Below are 18,889 nucleotides of genomic sequence, written 5' to 3'. Positions count from 1 at the left end.
AGTTGAAGACTGGGCCTGTCAGACACCTAATGCAATGCAGCTGCTCAGAACTCTTGGCCTAACTTACTGTTTAAGTTCTCCACTGAACTGCAAGTAGCTAAAGTTGCTAAAAGGGTTATCTTCTGGATGAGTCAAGTATTACTATATCATACCTACTACAAACACATTGACAACTCAAGCATGCTTGCACATGTGTATAAAGACACACACACAAAGCATTTGATCCAAGTTTGGGCACTCAACCCAAGCTAGGCCAATTAGAGCTAGGCTAATTAAAACCGGTGGAACAAGACTCCTCTCAGGTCACAAACTGGAGGGACAAACTGGCAGCATTCATGGTCCTGACCTCAATTTAACACAGGTTCATTGGTGACACAGATACCATGAGCAGTATCACTATAGATGATATAAATTTCCAACAGTGAAAAAAATTTAAGATTCCAAACAAAAAATATATTTTCATTGCTCAATTTACACAACAACATACCTAGAAAATGAAGTGTATTACTAATATCATGCAAAAATGTTCTGGTTTAAAAGTAAAATGAAATTAAATTCTAGACTCAGATATCTAAGTGTAAACAAGATTTTCATTTACATGAGTGGCTACGGGAGCACTGAATATTATTTTTGGGATATGGGCTAATTCTTATTTATGTGGGACAGTCTGAGCACTGTGAGACATGTAGCATTCCTGGACTCCATTCACTAAAAATCAATCATTGTGACAACCAAAAAAAAAAAGCCTCCACAAATTTCAATAACACTCTCTGGAGGTAGATACTATCTTCATTGAAAATCTCTGGCCTAGAGATTTCAGTTCAAAATATCAATATATTACCCTATCCAAACAGCATAACTCACTTTTCTTCAATTCATCTCTATTAGAATCTGCTGTATTGACAACAAGCAAATCCAAATGAAAGTTGAATTAGGATAAATCTATAAAAGGATCCTAAAAATATTGTTATTACATGCTAAACCAAACATTTAAACATTTTATATATAAAAAACAGAAATATCTTGAGAGTAACTTTTATTGGCTATACATAGTATATGTCAAAATCCCTTTGGGGTATAAATTTTTATCCATTAAAAATGGGACTTTGGGACTTCCCCGGAGGTCCAGTTGTTAAGACTCCACACTTCCATTGCAGGGGGCACGGGTTCAATCCCTGGTTAGGGAACTAGGATCCCACATGCTGCACAGTGTGGCCAAAAAAAAAAGACAGGGGGACTTTCTGTTCTATCCTAAAATGAAAGAATGCTATTATGTTAGGAACTCTGTTAATGTGATTTCCTGAATTAGTTCAACGGAGGAAAATGCCACATGATCATCTCCACTGATGCTTCCCAAATAATAAAGGCATTCTTCACAATATTCTTTATTTTTTTACATTTTATTTTGATTTTAGCCTTACATAAAAGTTGTAAAAATAGCAGAGAGTACCTATACATCCATCACCCTATTTCCCATAATGGTAACTTTTTACATAACTACAGCACAACTATCAAAACCAGGAAAATAATATTAGTACAATATTATTTAACTACAGACCTTATTAGAAATTCACCAGTCTTTCCTATTCCAGGATGCTATCTACAAACCCAGATTACATTTTGTTGTTAGTTTTCCTAGTCTCCTCCAATCTGTGACAATTTCTTGGTCCGTGTGTGTGTGCTATGATCTGGACACATTTAATTTTTATTGGCATATAGTTGCTTTACAATGTTCTGTTAGTTTCTACTATATAGCAAAATGAACCAGCTATACATATACATATATTCCCTCTTTTTTTGGATTTCCTTCCCATTTAGGTCACCACAGTGCATTAAGTAGAGTTCCCTGTGCTATACAATATGTTCTCATTAGTTATTTATTTTATACACAGTATCAATAGGGTATATGTCAAACCCAATCTCCCAGTTCCTCCCATCCTCCTCTTTCCCTCTTGGTATCCATACATTAGTTCTCTACCTCTGTGTCTCTATTTCTGCTTTGCAAACAGATTTCATCTACACCATTTTTCTAGATTCCACATACGTACGTTAATATACGATAGTTGTTTTTCTGACTTCACTCTGTATGACAGTCTCTAGGTCCATTCACATCTCTACAAATGACCCAATTTCATTCCTTTTTACGGCTGAGTAATATTCCATTGTATACACGTACCATATCTTCTTTACCCGTTCCTCTGTTGATGGACATTTAGGTTTGCTTCCATGTCCTGGCTATTGTAAATAGTGCTGCTGAGAACATAGGGGTGCATGTGTCTTTTTGAATTATGGTTTTCCCTGGGTATATGCCCAGTAGCAGGATTGCTGGGTCATATGCTAGTTTTATTTTTAGTTTTTTAAGGAAACTCCATACTGTTTTCCATTTACATGGCTGTATCAATTTACATTCCTACCAACAGTGCATGAGGGGTCCCTTTTCTCCACATGCTCTCCAGCATTTGTTTGTAGATTTTTTGATGATGGCCATTCTGACCCGTATGAGGTGATACCTCATTGTAGCTTTGATTTGCATTTCTCTACTAATTCATGATGTTGAGCATCTTTCCACATGCCATCTGTATGTTTTTTGGAGAAATTTCTATTTAGGTCTTCCACCCATTTTTTGATTAGGTCGTTTTTTTGATATTGAGCTTCATGAGCTGCCTGTATATTTTGGAGATTAATCCTTTGTAAGCTGCTTTGTTTGCAAATATTTTCTCCCATTCTGAGGGTTGTCTCTTTGTCTTGTTTATGGTTTCCTTTGTTGTGCAAAAGCTTTTAATTAGGTTCCATTTGTTTATTTTTTGTTTTTATTTCCATTACTCTAGGAGGTGGGTCAAAAAAGATCTCACTTCAATTTATGTCAGAGTGTTCTGCCTATGTTTTCCTTTAAGAGTTTTATAGTGTCTGGCTTTACATTTAGGTCTTTAATCAATTTTGAGTTTATTTTTGTGTGTGGTGTTAGGGAATGTTCTAATTTCATTCCTTTACATGTCCAGTTTTCCCAGCACCACTTATTGAAGAGGCTGTCTTTTCTCCATTGTATTATATATTTTTGCCTCCTTTATCATAGATTAGGTGACCATAGGTGCGTGGGTTTATATCTGGGCTTTATATCCTGCTCCATGGATCTATATTTCTGTTTTTGGGCCAGTAACATACTGTCTTGATCACTGTAGCTTTGTAGTATAGTCTGAGGTCAGGGAGCCTGATTCCTCCAGCTCCGTTTTTCTTTCTCAAGACTGCTTTGGCTATTCAGGGTCTTTTGTGTTTCCACACAAATTGTAAAATTTTTTGTTCTAGTTCTGTGAAAAATGCCATTGGTAATTTGATAGGGATTGCACTGAATCTGTAGATTGCTTTGGGCAGTATAGTCATTTTCACAATATTAATTCTTCCAATCCAAGAACTTGGTGTATCTCGCCATCTGTTTGTGTCATTTTGGTTTCTTTCATCAGTATCCTACAGTTTTCTGCATACAGGTCTTTTGCCTCCTTACGTAGGATCTTGACACTTTTAAAGAATAGTAGCCAGTTATTTTGTACACTGCCCCAAAAATAGGGATTCTCTAAAATTTTCTCATTAGAATAAGAGTACTAATTTTTGACAAGAATACAACAGAAATGATTTTGTACTCTTCTTAGTGTATCATATGAAGGGGTACATAATATCAATATGTCCTATTACTGGTTATGTTAACCTTGATCACTTGATTAAGATAAGTGTTTTTTGGGTTTCTCCATCGTAGTAACTATTTTTCCCTTACCAAATATCTTGAGGAAGATACTCTGAAACTGTCAATTCTACCTCAAACCTTTGGCCACTGAGGTTTAGTATCCATTAGTAGAGCTTGTCTGCAACAACTATTAGTGTGATCGTACCTAATAGTGATCGTCAATTTCCCTCCACATTTTTAGAGAATTCTTCTCTAAAACTCTGAACATTTTTCATGTATGATGGCCAGTATTAAGTATATATCTGCATCTTTTTTCCAACGTTTTTCTACCAGATATTTATCATTTTTTGTTCCCCAATTTTTAAAAGTTCTTTATATAGTAGAACTTTATATAGTAGGGATATTGGGCTTTTGTCTGTGACATATATTTCAAATACTTTTTCCCAGGTTGTGAGCTGATTTTTAACTTTGCTGATTGTGCTTTTTGCAATTACATACTTTTTAATTTTTAAAATTATTTTAATTTATTTTTATTGAGGTATAATTGCCATATAACATTAGTTTAAGGTGTGCAACATAATAGATAATTGTATACACTGTGAATTAAGTCACCACAATTAAGTCCAGTTAACATACATACATAACTACGTAGTTAAAAATTTTATTTTCTTATTAGAACTTTTAAGATTGCAAATTTTTTACTGTATAGTCACATTTGTCAGTCTTTTCTTTTACTGACTCTGAACTCTGAGTCATAAAAAAAACCCTCTCTCTATGCCAAAGTTAAAGAGGAATTCTTCTAGTACTTGTATGATTCCATTTTTAACATGTAGATCCCTGATCTATTTGGGGTTTATTTTTCTGAATGGTGTAAAATACAGATCTAAAGATCTTTTTCCAAGTATCTGCTGAGTCATCCCATCACCATTTTTTAAAAAGTCCATCTTTACCGCCACTGATTTGACATGCAACCTTTGTCATATATAATTCTGCACTTTCTATACCATTCCACTAGTCTACTATCTATTCATGGGTCAATATCACACTATTTTTTTTAATTTATGTATTTTTATTGAAACCAATTCATAGTTGATTTAAAATATTGTACTACTTTCAGATAGGTGTACAGTTAGTTAGGTATACAGCATAGTGATTCAGTATTTTTGCAGACTATACTCCATTATAGTTATTATAAGGTAATAGATAAAATTTCCTGCACTATACAGTATATCCTTGCTGCTTTTTTTTTTTTTTTTTTTTTTTTTTGCAGTACACGGGCCTCTCACAGTTGTGGCCTCTCCCGTTGCGGAGCACAGGCTCAGCGGCCATGGCTCACAGGTCCAGCCACTCCACGGCATGTGGGATCTTCCCAGACCGGGGCACGAACCCACATCCCCTGCATCGGCAGGCGGACTCTCAACCACTGCGCCACCAGGGAAGCCCGCTTATCTATTTTATATACAGTAGTTTGTATCTGTTAATCCCATACCCCTAATTTATCTCTCCCCTCTTCCCTTGCCCCTTTGGTAACCACAAGTTTGCTTTCTATATCTGTGACTCTGTTTCTGTTTTGCATATTTGTATCGTTTAGATTCCACATGTGATGCCATACTGTGCATGTCTTTCTCTGTCTGATTTATTTCATTAAGCATAATGATCTCTAGGTCCATCCATGTTGCTGCAAATGGCAATATTTCATTCTTTTTTATGGCTAATATTCCATTGTGTGTGTGTTTGTGTGTGTGTGTACACATACACCCCACATCTTAATCCAATCATCTGTTGACGGGTACCTGGGTGGCTTCCATGTCTTGGCTATTACAAATAGCACTGCTATGAACATTGGGGTGCATGTAACCTTTCGAATTAAGAGTTTTCATCTTTTCCGGATACATAACCAGGAGTGGGATTGCTGGATAGTATAGTAACTCTATTTTCAGTTTTTTAAGGAACCTCCATACTGTTCTCCATAGTGGCTGCACTAACTTGCATTCCCAACAACAGTGTACGTGAGTACCCTTTTCTCCACATCCTTTCCAACAGTTGTTATTTGTGAACTTTTTGATGACAGCCATTCTGACAGGTGTGAGGTGGTACATCAGTGTAATTTTGATTTGCATTTCTCTAATAATTAGCAATGTTGAACATCTTTTCATATGCCTTTTAGCCATCTCTATGCCTTCTTTGGAGAAGTATCTATTCAGGTCTTCTGCCCATTTTTTGATTGGGTTGTTTCTTTTTCTGATATTGAGTTTTATGAACTGTTCCTACATTTTGGATATTAACAAATCCTTGTTAATCCCTGTCGGCTGCATCATTTGTAAATATTTTCTCCCAGATTGTTTTCGTTTTCTTGATAGTTTCCTTTGCTGTGCAAAAGCTTTTAAGTTTAATTAGGCCCCATTTGTTTATTTTTGCTTTCATTTCTTCTGCCTTGGGAGACTCATCCAAGAAAATATTGTTACGATTTATGACAAAGTGTCCTGAATATATTCTCTTCTAGGAGTTTTATGGTTTCAGGTCTTACATTTATGTTTTTAAATTACTTTGAACTTATTTTTGTATACGTGTGAGGGAATGTTCTAATCTCATTGTTTTACACATAGCTATATAGTTTCCCCAGACACCACTTGTTGAAGACAGTGTCGGATTGCTTTGGCAATTCGGGGTCTTTTGTGGTCCCATGTAAATTTTAGGATTATTTGTACTAGTTCTGTGAAAAATGTCACAGGTATTTTGAATAAGGATTGCAGTAAATCTGTAGATTGCTTTGGGTAGTATGGCCATTTTCAAAATATTAATTCTTCCAATCCAAGCAAGCATGGGATACCATTCCACTTCTTCGAATCATCTTCAATTTCCTTCATCAATGGTTTATAGTTCTCAGAGTATATGCCTTTAATCTCCTTGGTTAAGTTTATTCCTAGGTATTTACATTTTTTGATGTAATTTTAAATGAGATTGGTTTTTAAATTCTCTGATATTTCATTATTAGTGTATAGAAAATCAACAGAAATAGACATACATTAATCTTGTATTCTGCAACCTTGCTGAATTCATTTCTTAGTTCTAACAGTTCTGGGGCGGAGACATTATGGTTCTCTATACAGAGTATCATGTCATCTGCAAACAGTGACAACTTTACCTCTTCCCTTTAAATTTGGATACCTTTTCTTTTTCGTCTTACTGCTGTGGCTAGGACTTCCAACTAGGTTAAACAGAAGCAGCTAGAATGGGCATCCTTATCTTGTTCCTGAATTTAGTGGGTAACCTTGCAGCTTTTCACCATGGAGTACTATGCTGACTGAGGGTTAGCTGTAAATGGCCTTTGTTATGTTCCCTCTACACCCACTTTGATAAGAGTTTTTACTATGAACAGATGTTGAATTTTTTCAAATGTTTTTTCTGCATCTACTGAGATGATACTGTGATTTTTATCTTTCCTTTCTTTAATGTGGTGTATCACACTGATTTGCATATGCCGAACCATCCTTGTGACACGGAAATGAATCCAATTTGATCATGGTGTATGATCCTTTTTACACATTGTTGTATTCGATTTGCTAATATTTTGTTGAGGATTTTTGCATTTGTATTCATGAAAGATATTGGCCTCTAATTTTCTATTCTTGTAGTGTCTTTGTTTGCTATTGGTATTAGGCCTCATAGAATCAATCTGAGAGTGTTCCCTCCTCTTCAATTGATTTATTTTTTTATCTCTGTGGTATCAGTTGTTCTTTCTCCTCTTTCACTTCTTATTTTGTTTATTCGGATCCTATCGGTTTCTTCTTTGTGAGCCTGGATGAAGATTTATCAATTTTGTTTATCTTTTCAAAAAAACAGCTCTTGGTTTTAATAACCTTTTCTTTTGGTTTTTTTAATCTTTATTTTTTTTCTCTATGATCTTTATTATTTCTTTCCTTCTCCTGACTTTAGGCTTTGTTTGCTCTTCTTTTTCTATTTCTGTTAGGTATTAGGTTACGTTCTTTGAGATTTTTCTTGTTTCTTGAGGAAGGCCTGAAGTTGCTATGAATGTCCCTCTTAGAACTGCTTTGCTGCATCAGATAGATTTTGGAAAGCAGTGTTTCCATTTTCATTTGTCCAGATGTATTTTCTGATTTCCTCTTTGAGTTTCATCATTGACTCACTGGATTTTTAGCAGCAGGTTGTTTAGTCTCCACATGTTTGTTATTTTCCCACTTTTCTTTCTATGGTTGATTTCTAGTTTCACACTGTTGTGATTAGAAAAAACTCTTGATATAATTTCTATCCTCTTAAATTTGTTAAGTCTTGTTTTGTGACCTAGTATGTGACCTATCCTAGAAAGTGTTCCATGTGCACTTGAAAAGAATGTTTATTCTGCCCTTTTTTTTTTGATGGAATGTCCTGTTGACAACAATTAAATCCAACTCATCTATTCTGTCATTCAGGATCTTTGCTGCCGTATTGTTTGTCTGGATGACGTGTCCACTGATGTCAGTGGGGTCCTACTACTACTGTATTAACTGTCAATTTATCCCTTTATATCTGTTAGTATTTACTTTATACTTAGATGTTCCTGGATTGGGTGCACATATGTTAACAAGTATAATATCCTCTTCTTGTATCAATTCCTTTATCATTATATACTGCCCTTCTTTGTGATTCATCACGATCTTTGTTTTAATTTTCTCTGAAATGAGTATTGCTACCCCTGCTTTCTTATCGTTTCTGTTTGCATGAAATAACTTATCCCATACCTACTTTCAGTTTGTGTGCCCTTCATCCTAAAGGGAGTCTCTTGTAGCCAGCATACTGAAGGGTCTTGTTTTGTAATACAATTAGCCTATTTTTTTTTTAATTTATTTATGGCTGTGTTGGGTCTTAGTTGCTGCACACGGGCTTTCTCTAGTTGCAGTGAGCAGGGGCTACTCTTTGTTGCAGTGTGCAGGCTTCTCATTGCAGTGGCTTCTCTTGTTGCAGAGCATGGGCTCTAGGCATACAGGTTTCAGTAGTTGTGGCAGGTGGGCTCAATTGTTGTGGCTCACAGGCTCAGTAGTTGTGGCACATGGGCTTAGTTGCTCCATAGCATGTGGGATCCTACTGGACCAGAGCTCAAACCCATGTTCCTTGCACCAGCAGGCTGATTATTAACCACTACGCCACCAGGGAAATCCCATCCCTCCCTATGTCTTTTGATCAGTGCATTTAGTCCACTGACATATAGAGTAATTATTGGTATGTGTTTACTTAGGCCCTTTTATTACCTGTTTTCCAGTTGTTTTTGTAGTTCTTCTCTGTTCATTTCATCTTCTTTTTGTTTCTTCTATTGTTATACCACACCACTTAATTACAGAGAATTTATATAGTATGTTTTATGTCTGGTAGGGCTAGTTCTCTTCTAAGTTTTTATTTTCCAGTGTTTTCCTGGCCATTCTTACATGTTTATTTTTCCACATGAACTTTTTTTCAACTTGTCTAATTTCAATAAATAGTTGTTGGTATTTTTATTGGAATTACAGGAAATATATAAATTAATTTAGAGAAGAACTGATATCTGTACCATTTCAAGTCATAGAATTTAAGAATAAGAGATATCTCTCCATTTTTTCAAGTCTACATCCGTGTCTTTGGAGTGTCTAAAACGTTTCCTCTTACAGGTTTCACACATTTCTTACTAGACTTTTCCCAAGTATTTAATTTTCTTTGTTGCTACTATAAGTAAGGTTTGCCCTAACCTTATATCTTCTGTTTATTATTTGTGTATATGAAGACTGATATTTGTATGTTAATTTTATATCCTGCCACTTCCCTGAATTACTTTACTGTTTGAGTTTTATCATCAACTGTGGAGTTTTCCAGACAAAGTACTATCATATCATCTCTAAAATGAGACAGTTTTCCTTTTGGCTTACCCATTCTATGCCTCTAATTGATTTCTGTAGTTTAACTGCATGGGCTAATACTTCTAATGCGCTGTTCAATAGAAGTAGAAATAGTGGGTGTCCTTGCCTTGTTTATTATCTTCATGGAAATGCCTCTAATGATTCTCCATAAAATAAGATGGCTTTAGGGCTAAGGTAGATAATTCCTGATAATATTCTTAATAAAAGAAAAATAAGTACTTTCTTAGCATCATAAAATGCATACATCATGCTAGAAAGAAGCATCATGCTTAATGGTGCTTTAGAAGCACCATTTAGAAGCACTCCTATCAAACATTGAAAGAAGACAAGGATCCCCAATATTATTAACATTTTCCTAAAATAAATCATTAACAGATTTAATCAACTGAAGGAAATAAGAGATATTAATGTTACAAAGATATAATCAGATGTTTAGAATACCCAAAAGAACAAAATAAAACTCTTATAAACAAGGAAGGGAATTCAGTAAGCTGCTAAGCACTATATGAACATTACTTGAAATGTATATTTGGCCTTTATTAGGCCTGGCCTCACAACTGGGTACTACTTAGGTGAGACTTGCTCTATTATACAGAACACTGGTCCAGGAATTTGTTTTCCTAGGATATTGAAAAGTAATCAGGTTTAGAAGATTAAGATCAAGACTTACAACATTCAAAAAAGGTAAGTGATAAATCATAATAATTTCCTAATTTTCAGAGAAAACACAAATGTCGAAAATGTACATACTTTAATATTAAATTCTGGTGTGCAACACTGTGTAGCCCCATATGAGCTGATAGGTAATTGTCTTCCACTAGTAATAGCCTAATAGGTAAGGAGAGATGAAAACTATTATCAATAAAGCATTAAGATATAGCATAGCATGTTCTAATGGCTGATAATTCCTGTAAGACAGAATTTAGGGCAGTAAGTCTGCTCCGAATAATTTTCAATTATGGAAGTCACTTTTCTTAGTAACTATTCAAATAATACTGTTCATACTTTATGCATATTAAATTAGAACCCCGGACTTGGTGATTTTTTGGTTTACTGTTCCTTCCATTACAACATACTTCACTTTAACACACCATTTCTCTTTGGAAACAGAAACTGTAAATTAACAAATATATAACAAATATTATGTATATAGTATAATGGCCTTAGCTCAGTAAGGTATATAATACAGTAGTGTATCTGCATTAAATCTTAAATTCCCAATGTTACAATTAATTCTATAGTTTTCATGCTTAATGTCTTCTCTGCACCAAATTTTCCTGTACAGACTATATAGTGGTCACTGATTAATATTAATCTATGTTCTTAAGAGATAGGAAAGTGATAACCTTTGGGAAAAAAAGATGGTAGTAATACTGTGGAGGGAGCATGATGGAATGTTTCTTACTTGCTGATAATTCTTTTTCTGGTAATTTCACAGGTATGTTCACTTTGTGATAACTCACTTACACTTGAGATTTTTGTAACTTTTGTAACTTTTCTGTATCAATCAAAATAGTTGATTTAAGAAAAATAAGCAGAAAATCAAAACAAACCATACAAACAGACCTCTTACTTCCCCAATAAGGCACAATTTCTTTGCAAGCACATTATATTGCACTTAGGGTCTTTGTTGAAACAAAACAAAAACTTATCTTTAAACTCTAGAATCATTCAGCTTGGTAAGATGTTCACACTTGGTATCCATGGAAGCACAAATTCACATCTTCTATTTCAAGTTTTTCCCAAAATGTGTGTATTTTAAAGTAGAAAGGGAGACTTAACTGTTCTATACAAGTTTTCATGTGTATTTATTTATCTCTACCTTTCTCATTCTCTTTTTCTTGCTCTCTCTTATTCACTGTATTAGTTGGACCTCTATAGTTGAACTTCTTTAAGTTTACTATAAATATGATACAACTAAGATGTATAAAATAGAGTACAAGAATAGAAGAACAACTCTATCTTACAAACTTACAACATCCCCATCCAGGAGGTATAGGCCCACCAATCAATTCAAAATATTCAAATCCCTCTAATTAAACTCATCTTTTTTCCCTCACAACGAAGATTTATTCTTATACCTGATCTTCCCGCAGCAGCACAATTCTCCCAAGCCAAAACCTTAGAAACACTGTTAACTCAGTTCTCTCCAATATCAGCCCCATTCATATTACAATGTTCCACCTCTGGGAAGTCTGTCTCTACCCTCTTTCTTTCCATTCCCATTGCTATAACCCTACCTGGCACCCCTAATACCTTGCTTGAATTATTGCAAAAGCCTCCCACTTCCTATTCCAAGCTATTCTCCACTCCAATTTTTAAAAATTTATTTATTTGGCTGTGCTGGTCTTAGTTGCAGCACACAGGATCTTCAGTTGTGGCATGCGTGACCTAGTTCCCTGACCAGGGATCGAACCCAGGCCCCATGCACTGCGAGCACAGAGTCTTAGCCACTGGACCACCAGGGAAGTCACCCCCACTCCAATTAATCTTTCATACTGACACTAGATTAATTTTTCTGACGGATTAAGTTTGAGCATAGCATTATTTGTTTAAAAAATATTCAATGGCCTCCCTACCTTCTGAATGAAGTTCAAGCCTGGCTTTAAATCTCTATAGAGAACTTCTATAAGCAACCACTAAATCTGCCCCCTTCCCTGGCCAATATCAGAGTTATATGAAAGAGGATATATACTGTACATAATAAAAAGCAAAACAAACAAAAAAGGGAAAAACGATCCAACTCAGTCCAATATCTGAACAAATAAACATGACTATCACTCAAGATGGAAGAAGCCAAAGAAAAATCAAAAGTAAGGAAAAAAGAAATCCCATCCATAGTTGAAAAATGTCTGGTTGTAAGCAAACTGGAATGTTACTTCTTTGACTGTGAATCTAAATCTAGTTTGTAGGCTCCAAAGACTGAAAGGAACTGGAAGAAATATTATTGCTATATTTGAGCAATTTCTAAGACTCTATCCAAACTTGATTCTTAAATTCCTTAACAAAGCACACTAAGGTCATCATCCATGTAAAAGAAAACACCAGAATAGACACTGTAGCATGGCTACTACCTCTGATCATTTCTTTCTTTTAATGAGGAACTTACAACATAAAATAAATAAAAACTATTTAAAAGACTGATGTTCTCTTATCAAGTAATTAATATTTTATCTCATGACAAGAAAAGTTTGAAAACACCCTCACATAAAAAGAAGAAATATCCCCTAGTAGTAACGGTTTGGTGCTCATTCATTCAGTATTCGCAGCCACTATTTTACAGAATGTAATTACCATCAATACTGAGAATCAACTGTATCTCTCAGGAGCATACTTTACTTGATACCTGAAAATCCCTAATATGGTTAACTTTAGGTAGGCACAAAACATAATAGAAGGAGATTGATTAAAAATTAAGTACATTAAATTTAGAAAAGTCTAGAGCAGGGATGGCAAACAGATTTTATCTTGCACATTAGCTCTGAAGAACAATGAGTTCTGAGTAATGTGCCTTCTCAAGTTGTACTGGGAACGAGTACTAAAATCAATTAGTAATATTGGTCACAGAAGTGAGAAAGGATAAATAATGTTACTTGTTTCATGTATATACCACCCCTGGGCTACCGTACTTCAAGTAATCTCAAAGAATAAACAATTACAAAATTACTTACTGCTTCAACAGAGTTACATTCTCGCCTTGTTTCTAAATAACGTAGGGCTCGTTTTTCTTCTTCTTTTAATTTAGCATCTGCCTGTCCAGAAGCAAAATAGCAATCATTTTAAGAAAATCAAGAAAATAGCTCAAATTACCACACATACTAAGTTCTCACTTACATATTTCATATAATTCTGTACACCATTTTGTTGTAAATACGAAGGTGCCTGTGTTCTATAAAATCTCTCTGTTGAATCCAAGTATGCCTTCTCAAAATTGTCCCTATAAATTTGAAGCTTATCCTCTGGATTAGAACAAAGGTTAACTGAAAAACAGAAAATAAAATTTTACTCTAATTATGATTCAAATCAGTATTTTGAGTACAATAAATGAAATAACAAATATTGAGGAGTCATGTTCAAGGAACTGTGACAATGCTCAAGAGAACATAAAGCCATGAAAGACAAAATCCTTCTTTATGAGAAACTTAAAAAGATAACAGTATAGAGTAGTAAAGTGACAAATAGTATAGATAACATGAACTATTTTATTTTTGAATAGGAAAGAGACTGACTTCAAACTGGATGATCAAGAAACCATTCACAGAAAAGATGGGATTTGAGTTTGAGCCTTTAGGAACAAAGTAGGATTTACACTGATTAGTAAAGGAAGTAAATATTCAGAAGTAGAACAACACAAGATCAAATCGAGGTATAACAACGAGGTTGTCTGCGTGGATTGTAAGGTTAATAGAAGGTAAGGTAGAATAGTAAGTTAGGAATGGTTATGGAGAACCTCAAATCTCTGGCTAAGTAACCTGAATTTAGCATGGCCTACCACTAAATGGGTAATAAAAACACCAATAAAATTATACTTAAAAATTAATCTTGTGAAAGTATAAGGGCTAAATGATAGCAATAACATCACTATAAGAAGACTGTTTGAAAAGTCTAGAAGTAGAATTCAAAGAAGTCTTAACTGGTGGCAGTTGAAATAAAAAGAAATAAATTTCAGGGACATGGCTAATGGAAATCTAGACTTGATACCTAAAGAAACACAATGGCAATGGAGAAAGCAAGTCAAAGATAAATAAAGGTTCATTTATATAAAACTTTCTTATCGACAACTATTTTGCATCAGGCATTCTATGTTCAGTAAAGATATAGTGTCAAGAACACAGTTAAATACACTGAAGTATTACGACAGAGAAGCACAGGTACTATGAAGCACCTAACCTACTCTGGGAATTAGGAAAGGCCTCCACGAGGAAACAGAGAATGAGGATGAGTTAGCAAATAAAAGAGGAAGAAAAGTATTCTGGTCAGAGGAAACAGTACATTTGATTGAATGAAAAATGAGAGTATCACTATCAGACACTAAAAAGTTTAGAAATTCCAGAACGTATACATGGAATAAACTGATGTCCTAAAAATATAAGTGCAAAACCAGTTACCTTTCATAAGCTAGAGACTCGAATCTACATTTCTCTAATATAGGTTGCTAAAGATTCACTAGCCAAGAAATGAGTGAAATGGAGAAAATAAGTATTAACCACACGAATATAAACTTTTGTAGCGTTCATTAAAACAGAATATCTTTTATGTACTCTTAATTTCATGTGGCACTAAAAGTAGATGTGACTATATTCTAATAAACATAACTTTGAGACTACTATTCTATAATTGTCTTAATTTCCATGAAAAGGAAATTTGATCATAAAGGTTCAGAACATACCATAGGATTCTCTTACTCCAATGACAAGCTGAGAATCAAAAGCTTCTCCTAATCTTTCAGCATGTACCAGCTTCATTGCACTATCTTGAAGTCTGTTTTTTATATTTGAAAAGATTGACTCATTCCATGTATCAAGCATGAGCTAGGAAAAAAAGAAGAAAATATGCCATCATTTCAATTATTAATATACCAAGTACCATAAATACACACAAAAAATTTTAAGTACAAATGCTAAAAAAGGAAATAAAATTCTTAGACCTACATTCACTTGAATACTACAGGAAAGCAACATATTTATTTATTTATTTTTATTTTTGGCTGCTTTGGGTCTTCGTTGCCACGCGCAGGCTTTCTCTAGTTGTGGTGAGCGGATGTTACTCTTCATTGCGGTGTGTGGGCTTCTCATCGTGGTGGCTTCTCTTGTTGCGGAGCACAGGCTGGGCACACTGGGCTTCAGTAGTTGCAGTATGTGGGCTCAGTAGTTGCGGCACTCAGGCCCTAGAGCACAAGGGCTTCAGTAGTTGCGGTGCATGGGCTCAGCAGTTGCGGCACGTGAGTTCTAGGGTGCACGGGCTTCAGTAGTTGTGGGACACAGACTCAGTAGCTATGGCTTGTGGGCTCTAGAGTGCAGTCTCAGTAGTCGTGGTGCAAGGGCTTAGCTGCTCTGCGGCAGGTGGGATTTTCCCGGACCAGGGATCAACCAATGTCCCCTGCACTGGCAGGTGGATTTGTAAGTACTGCGCCACCAAGGAAGTCACAGGAAAGCAGTATATTTAAATTTGGTAACTATCATGTGGTAAATACTGACAAAAGAACAAGTGTTTCAGAATCAAACACAACTGGATTTGAATTCCAGCTGTTACTTATTTGCCTGCTTTCTCTTCTGTAAAATAGTGAAAATAACAGTACAAATTTCAAGTGGTTGTTGTAAAAATTAATATGGTAATACATGGAAAATGTCACCTTCCCTATAGTTCCAAGGCTGTATTTCAGAGATACTGATATGTGTTTGGGATGGTCATATGAATGTTTGTACAAATACATGATAAATGTGAAAAGGACCAAATGAAAATATGTTTGATAATGAATCTCAAAAAGAAAAGAATATACAAATCCACCCTATGGATGTTCTGTTTAAATGATGAAAATGGCATATATGTATTCATGAGTATGCTGTCAGCATTAGTACAAATTTTAAGGCTGGGAAGGGGCAACAAGGTCCAAGACACTATTGAAATGCCTGAGCTGATTGCTAGAACCATCACAGCAAGCAGTGAGTTGTTCAAAGTTCAAATGGCATTTTTTACTATTCAAATCTGTGGTTCCATTTGATTCTCACAAGTAGAGAGTGTGTGTGTGTGTGTGTGTGTGTGTGTGTGTGTGTGTGTGTGTGTGTGTGTGTGTGTGTGTGTGTGTACTTATAAATATGAAAAATGAGGACAGCAAGCTTAGGACATTATTGACCGAAGAACTGAAAGGGAAACCTGGGACTCTTCAATTTCAGAGCTGAGTTCTTTCCATTAATTCATGAGTTGTTACTGGGCACAGAGCTTTTAACTAGAAACTAGGCAAAATATGAAAATAAACATGGTACATTCTGAGTTTATAATAACTAGAATTAAGTAAAAAAATGATAAAGATGACAGCAGTTTAGCCACAATTAAACACAAAGATACCAGAAGGCAACCTAATAAGGAAAGACTTTTTGAACAGAAAAAAATTGAATTTATAGAAAGGTAAAAGTACAGAGAAAGAATAATGAAATAAAATTATGAAGATAAAACTAGGAAAAGGAGAAAAGGAAAAGCAAATGAGGTAATGTTTGAAGACACAGATTTACAGCTTAAGACCACATAAAAGATGAAAGAGAACTGAAGCTAAAAAAAGACGAAAGAAAACTAATATTATTCAATAAAACCTGGCAAAAGCTGAAAAGGAATTTATATGTGAAGTAGAAAAACTCATTTCAGTGTAAATTTCTTTCAAAAGTCTTCAACTCACCCTATTTCTGAAGAACATTAGGGAAAAATGGGAAAACTAACTTACCTTTCGAACAATACTGTCTTCTACATTTGATTTTTTATTGCTGCCCTGTTTACCCATTAAAGTAATCTCTAGTTGACAGAAAGGCTTCGGTAAAATATCACACTGTGTGAAGAATTTTCGCCATTCAACAATATAAGCTTTTAGCAAAGCTGTATCATCTTGATGGCTCAGTACTCGCTGAAAACAAAGAATCATACCAATTTTAAATAAATACAGGAGCTTTAAAGAATAATGGAACACATTCATGCCATAAATTTAAAATATTTTATTTACTGTATAACCTATATTATACCCAAAAGAAATTAAAACATATATATATATCTATCAAAGAGAAATTAAAACTTGTTCACATAGCCTTACTGTAATGAACATTTCACAATATATACATATATCGAATCATGTTGTACACCTGAAACCAATAAAATGTTATATGTCGATTATACTTCAATTAAAAACCCCCTATATCCTTTAGCTATTACCTTCCTACCTTCCTCCCTTCCTAGTTCCCCCACTCCCCGCCCAGCCCTAAGCAACCACTAATCTGTTTTCTGTGTCTATGTATTTGCCTATTCTGGACTTTCATATGAATGAGATTATATAATATGTAGACTTTTATGACTGACTCCTTTTATATGGCATAGTTTTTCAGGGCTTGTCCAAGTTGTAGTATATGTCAGTACTTTATTCTGTTTTACTGCTAAATACTATTCCATTTTATGGACATACCACACTTTTTTTATCTGTTTGTCCACTGATGAACATTTGGGTCATTTCCACCTTTGGCTATAATGAATAATGCTGCTATAAACATCTGTGTACCAAAAAAAAAAAAAAAACACAAAAAACTTGTGCACACTCACCAAGAAGGGGACACAAATAACTAAAATCAAAGATGAAAGAGGAGACGTTACAACTGATACCACAGATATACAAAGGATCATGAGAGACTATTACAAACAATTAAACACCAACAAATCTGACAACCTATAAGAAATGGATAAATTCCTGGAAACATATAATCAAAAAAGCTCAATGGTGAGGAAAAAAAAATCTGATAGATTACTGGTAAGTTATCAAGACTGAATTCATAATCAAAAAATTCCCAACAAATGAAAGTCCAGGATCAGATGGCTTCACTGGTGAATCTTACCAAACATTTAAACCAGAACTAATACCAATCCTTCTTAAACTCTTCCAAAAACCAGGGAACACTTCCAAACTCATTTTATAAGGTTAGTATTACCCTGATACCAAAATCAGACAAAGATGCCACAAAAAAAGAAAATTACAAGCCAGAATCCCTAATAAATGCAGATGTAAAAATTCTGAAAAAAAAAATACTAGCAAGCCAAATTCTACAGCACATTAAAAGGATCATACACCACGATCAAGTGGGATTTACTCCAGGGATGCAAGGATGGGTCAACATTCACTAATTAATCAGTGTGATACACCACATTAACAGAATGACTAAAACTCATACGATCATCTCAATAGATGCAGAAAAAGGATTTGACAGAATGCAATATCTATTTATGATTAAGAACTCTCAAAAACGTAGGTATAGAGGGAAGGCACCCCAATGTAATAATGGCCATATATGACAAGCTCACAGCTAACATCATATTCAATGGTGAAAAGCTGAAATCTTTTCTTCTAAGATCTGGAATAAGACAAGGATGCCTACTCTCACCACTCCTATTCAAAGCAGTACTTGAAATCTTGTCCAGAGCAATTAGGCAAGAAAAAGAAATAAAATGCACCCAAATTGGAAAGAAAGGAATAAAACTGTCACTATTTGCAGATGACATGATATTATATACAGAAAAACACTAAAGACTCCACCAAAAAATAACAAATGAATTAAGTGAAGTTGCAGGATAGAAAAATCAA

The 18,889-nt window shown here is 34.7% G+C and overlaps 1 protein-coding gene across 2 annotated transcripts in view; it reads right to left on the bottom strand.

Moving 5' to 3' along the window:
* CUL5 (cullin 5) overlaps nucleotides 1–18,889 on the bottom strand; it is a 96,597-nt gene that overhangs the window by 37,370 nt on the left and 40,338 nt on the right. The window contains exons 4-8 of one of the 2 annotated variants that reach the window (XM_060160324.1): nucleotides 16,997–17,173; nucleotides 14,951–15,092; nucleotides 13,396–13,541; nucleotides 13,233–13,313; nucleotides 10,312–10,389 (exon numbers count right to left, since the gene is read on the bottom strand). In XM_060160324.1, coding sequence (XP_060016307.1) covers nucleotides 10,312–10,389; nucleotides 13,233–13,313; nucleotides 13,396–13,541; nucleotides 14,951–15,092; nucleotides 16,997–17,173 — 624 coding nt within the window. The remainder of the gene's footprint in view (nucleotides 1–10,311; nucleotides 10,390–13,232; nucleotides 13,314–13,395; nucleotides 13,542–14,950; nucleotides 15,093–16,996; nucleotides 17,174–18,889) is intronic. The other variant, XM_060160325.1, reaches the window with a different exon arrangement.

This window comes from Lagenorhynchus albirostris, chromosome 9, assembly GCF_949774975.1.
Source record: "Lagenorhynchus albirostris chromosome 9, mLagAlb1.1, whole genome shotgun sequence".
NCBI lineage: Eukaryota > Metazoa > Chordata > Mammalia > Artiodactyla > Delphinidae > Lagenorhynchus > Lagenorhynchus albirostris.
This window is presented reverse-complemented; position numbering and strand designations above follow the sequence as displayed.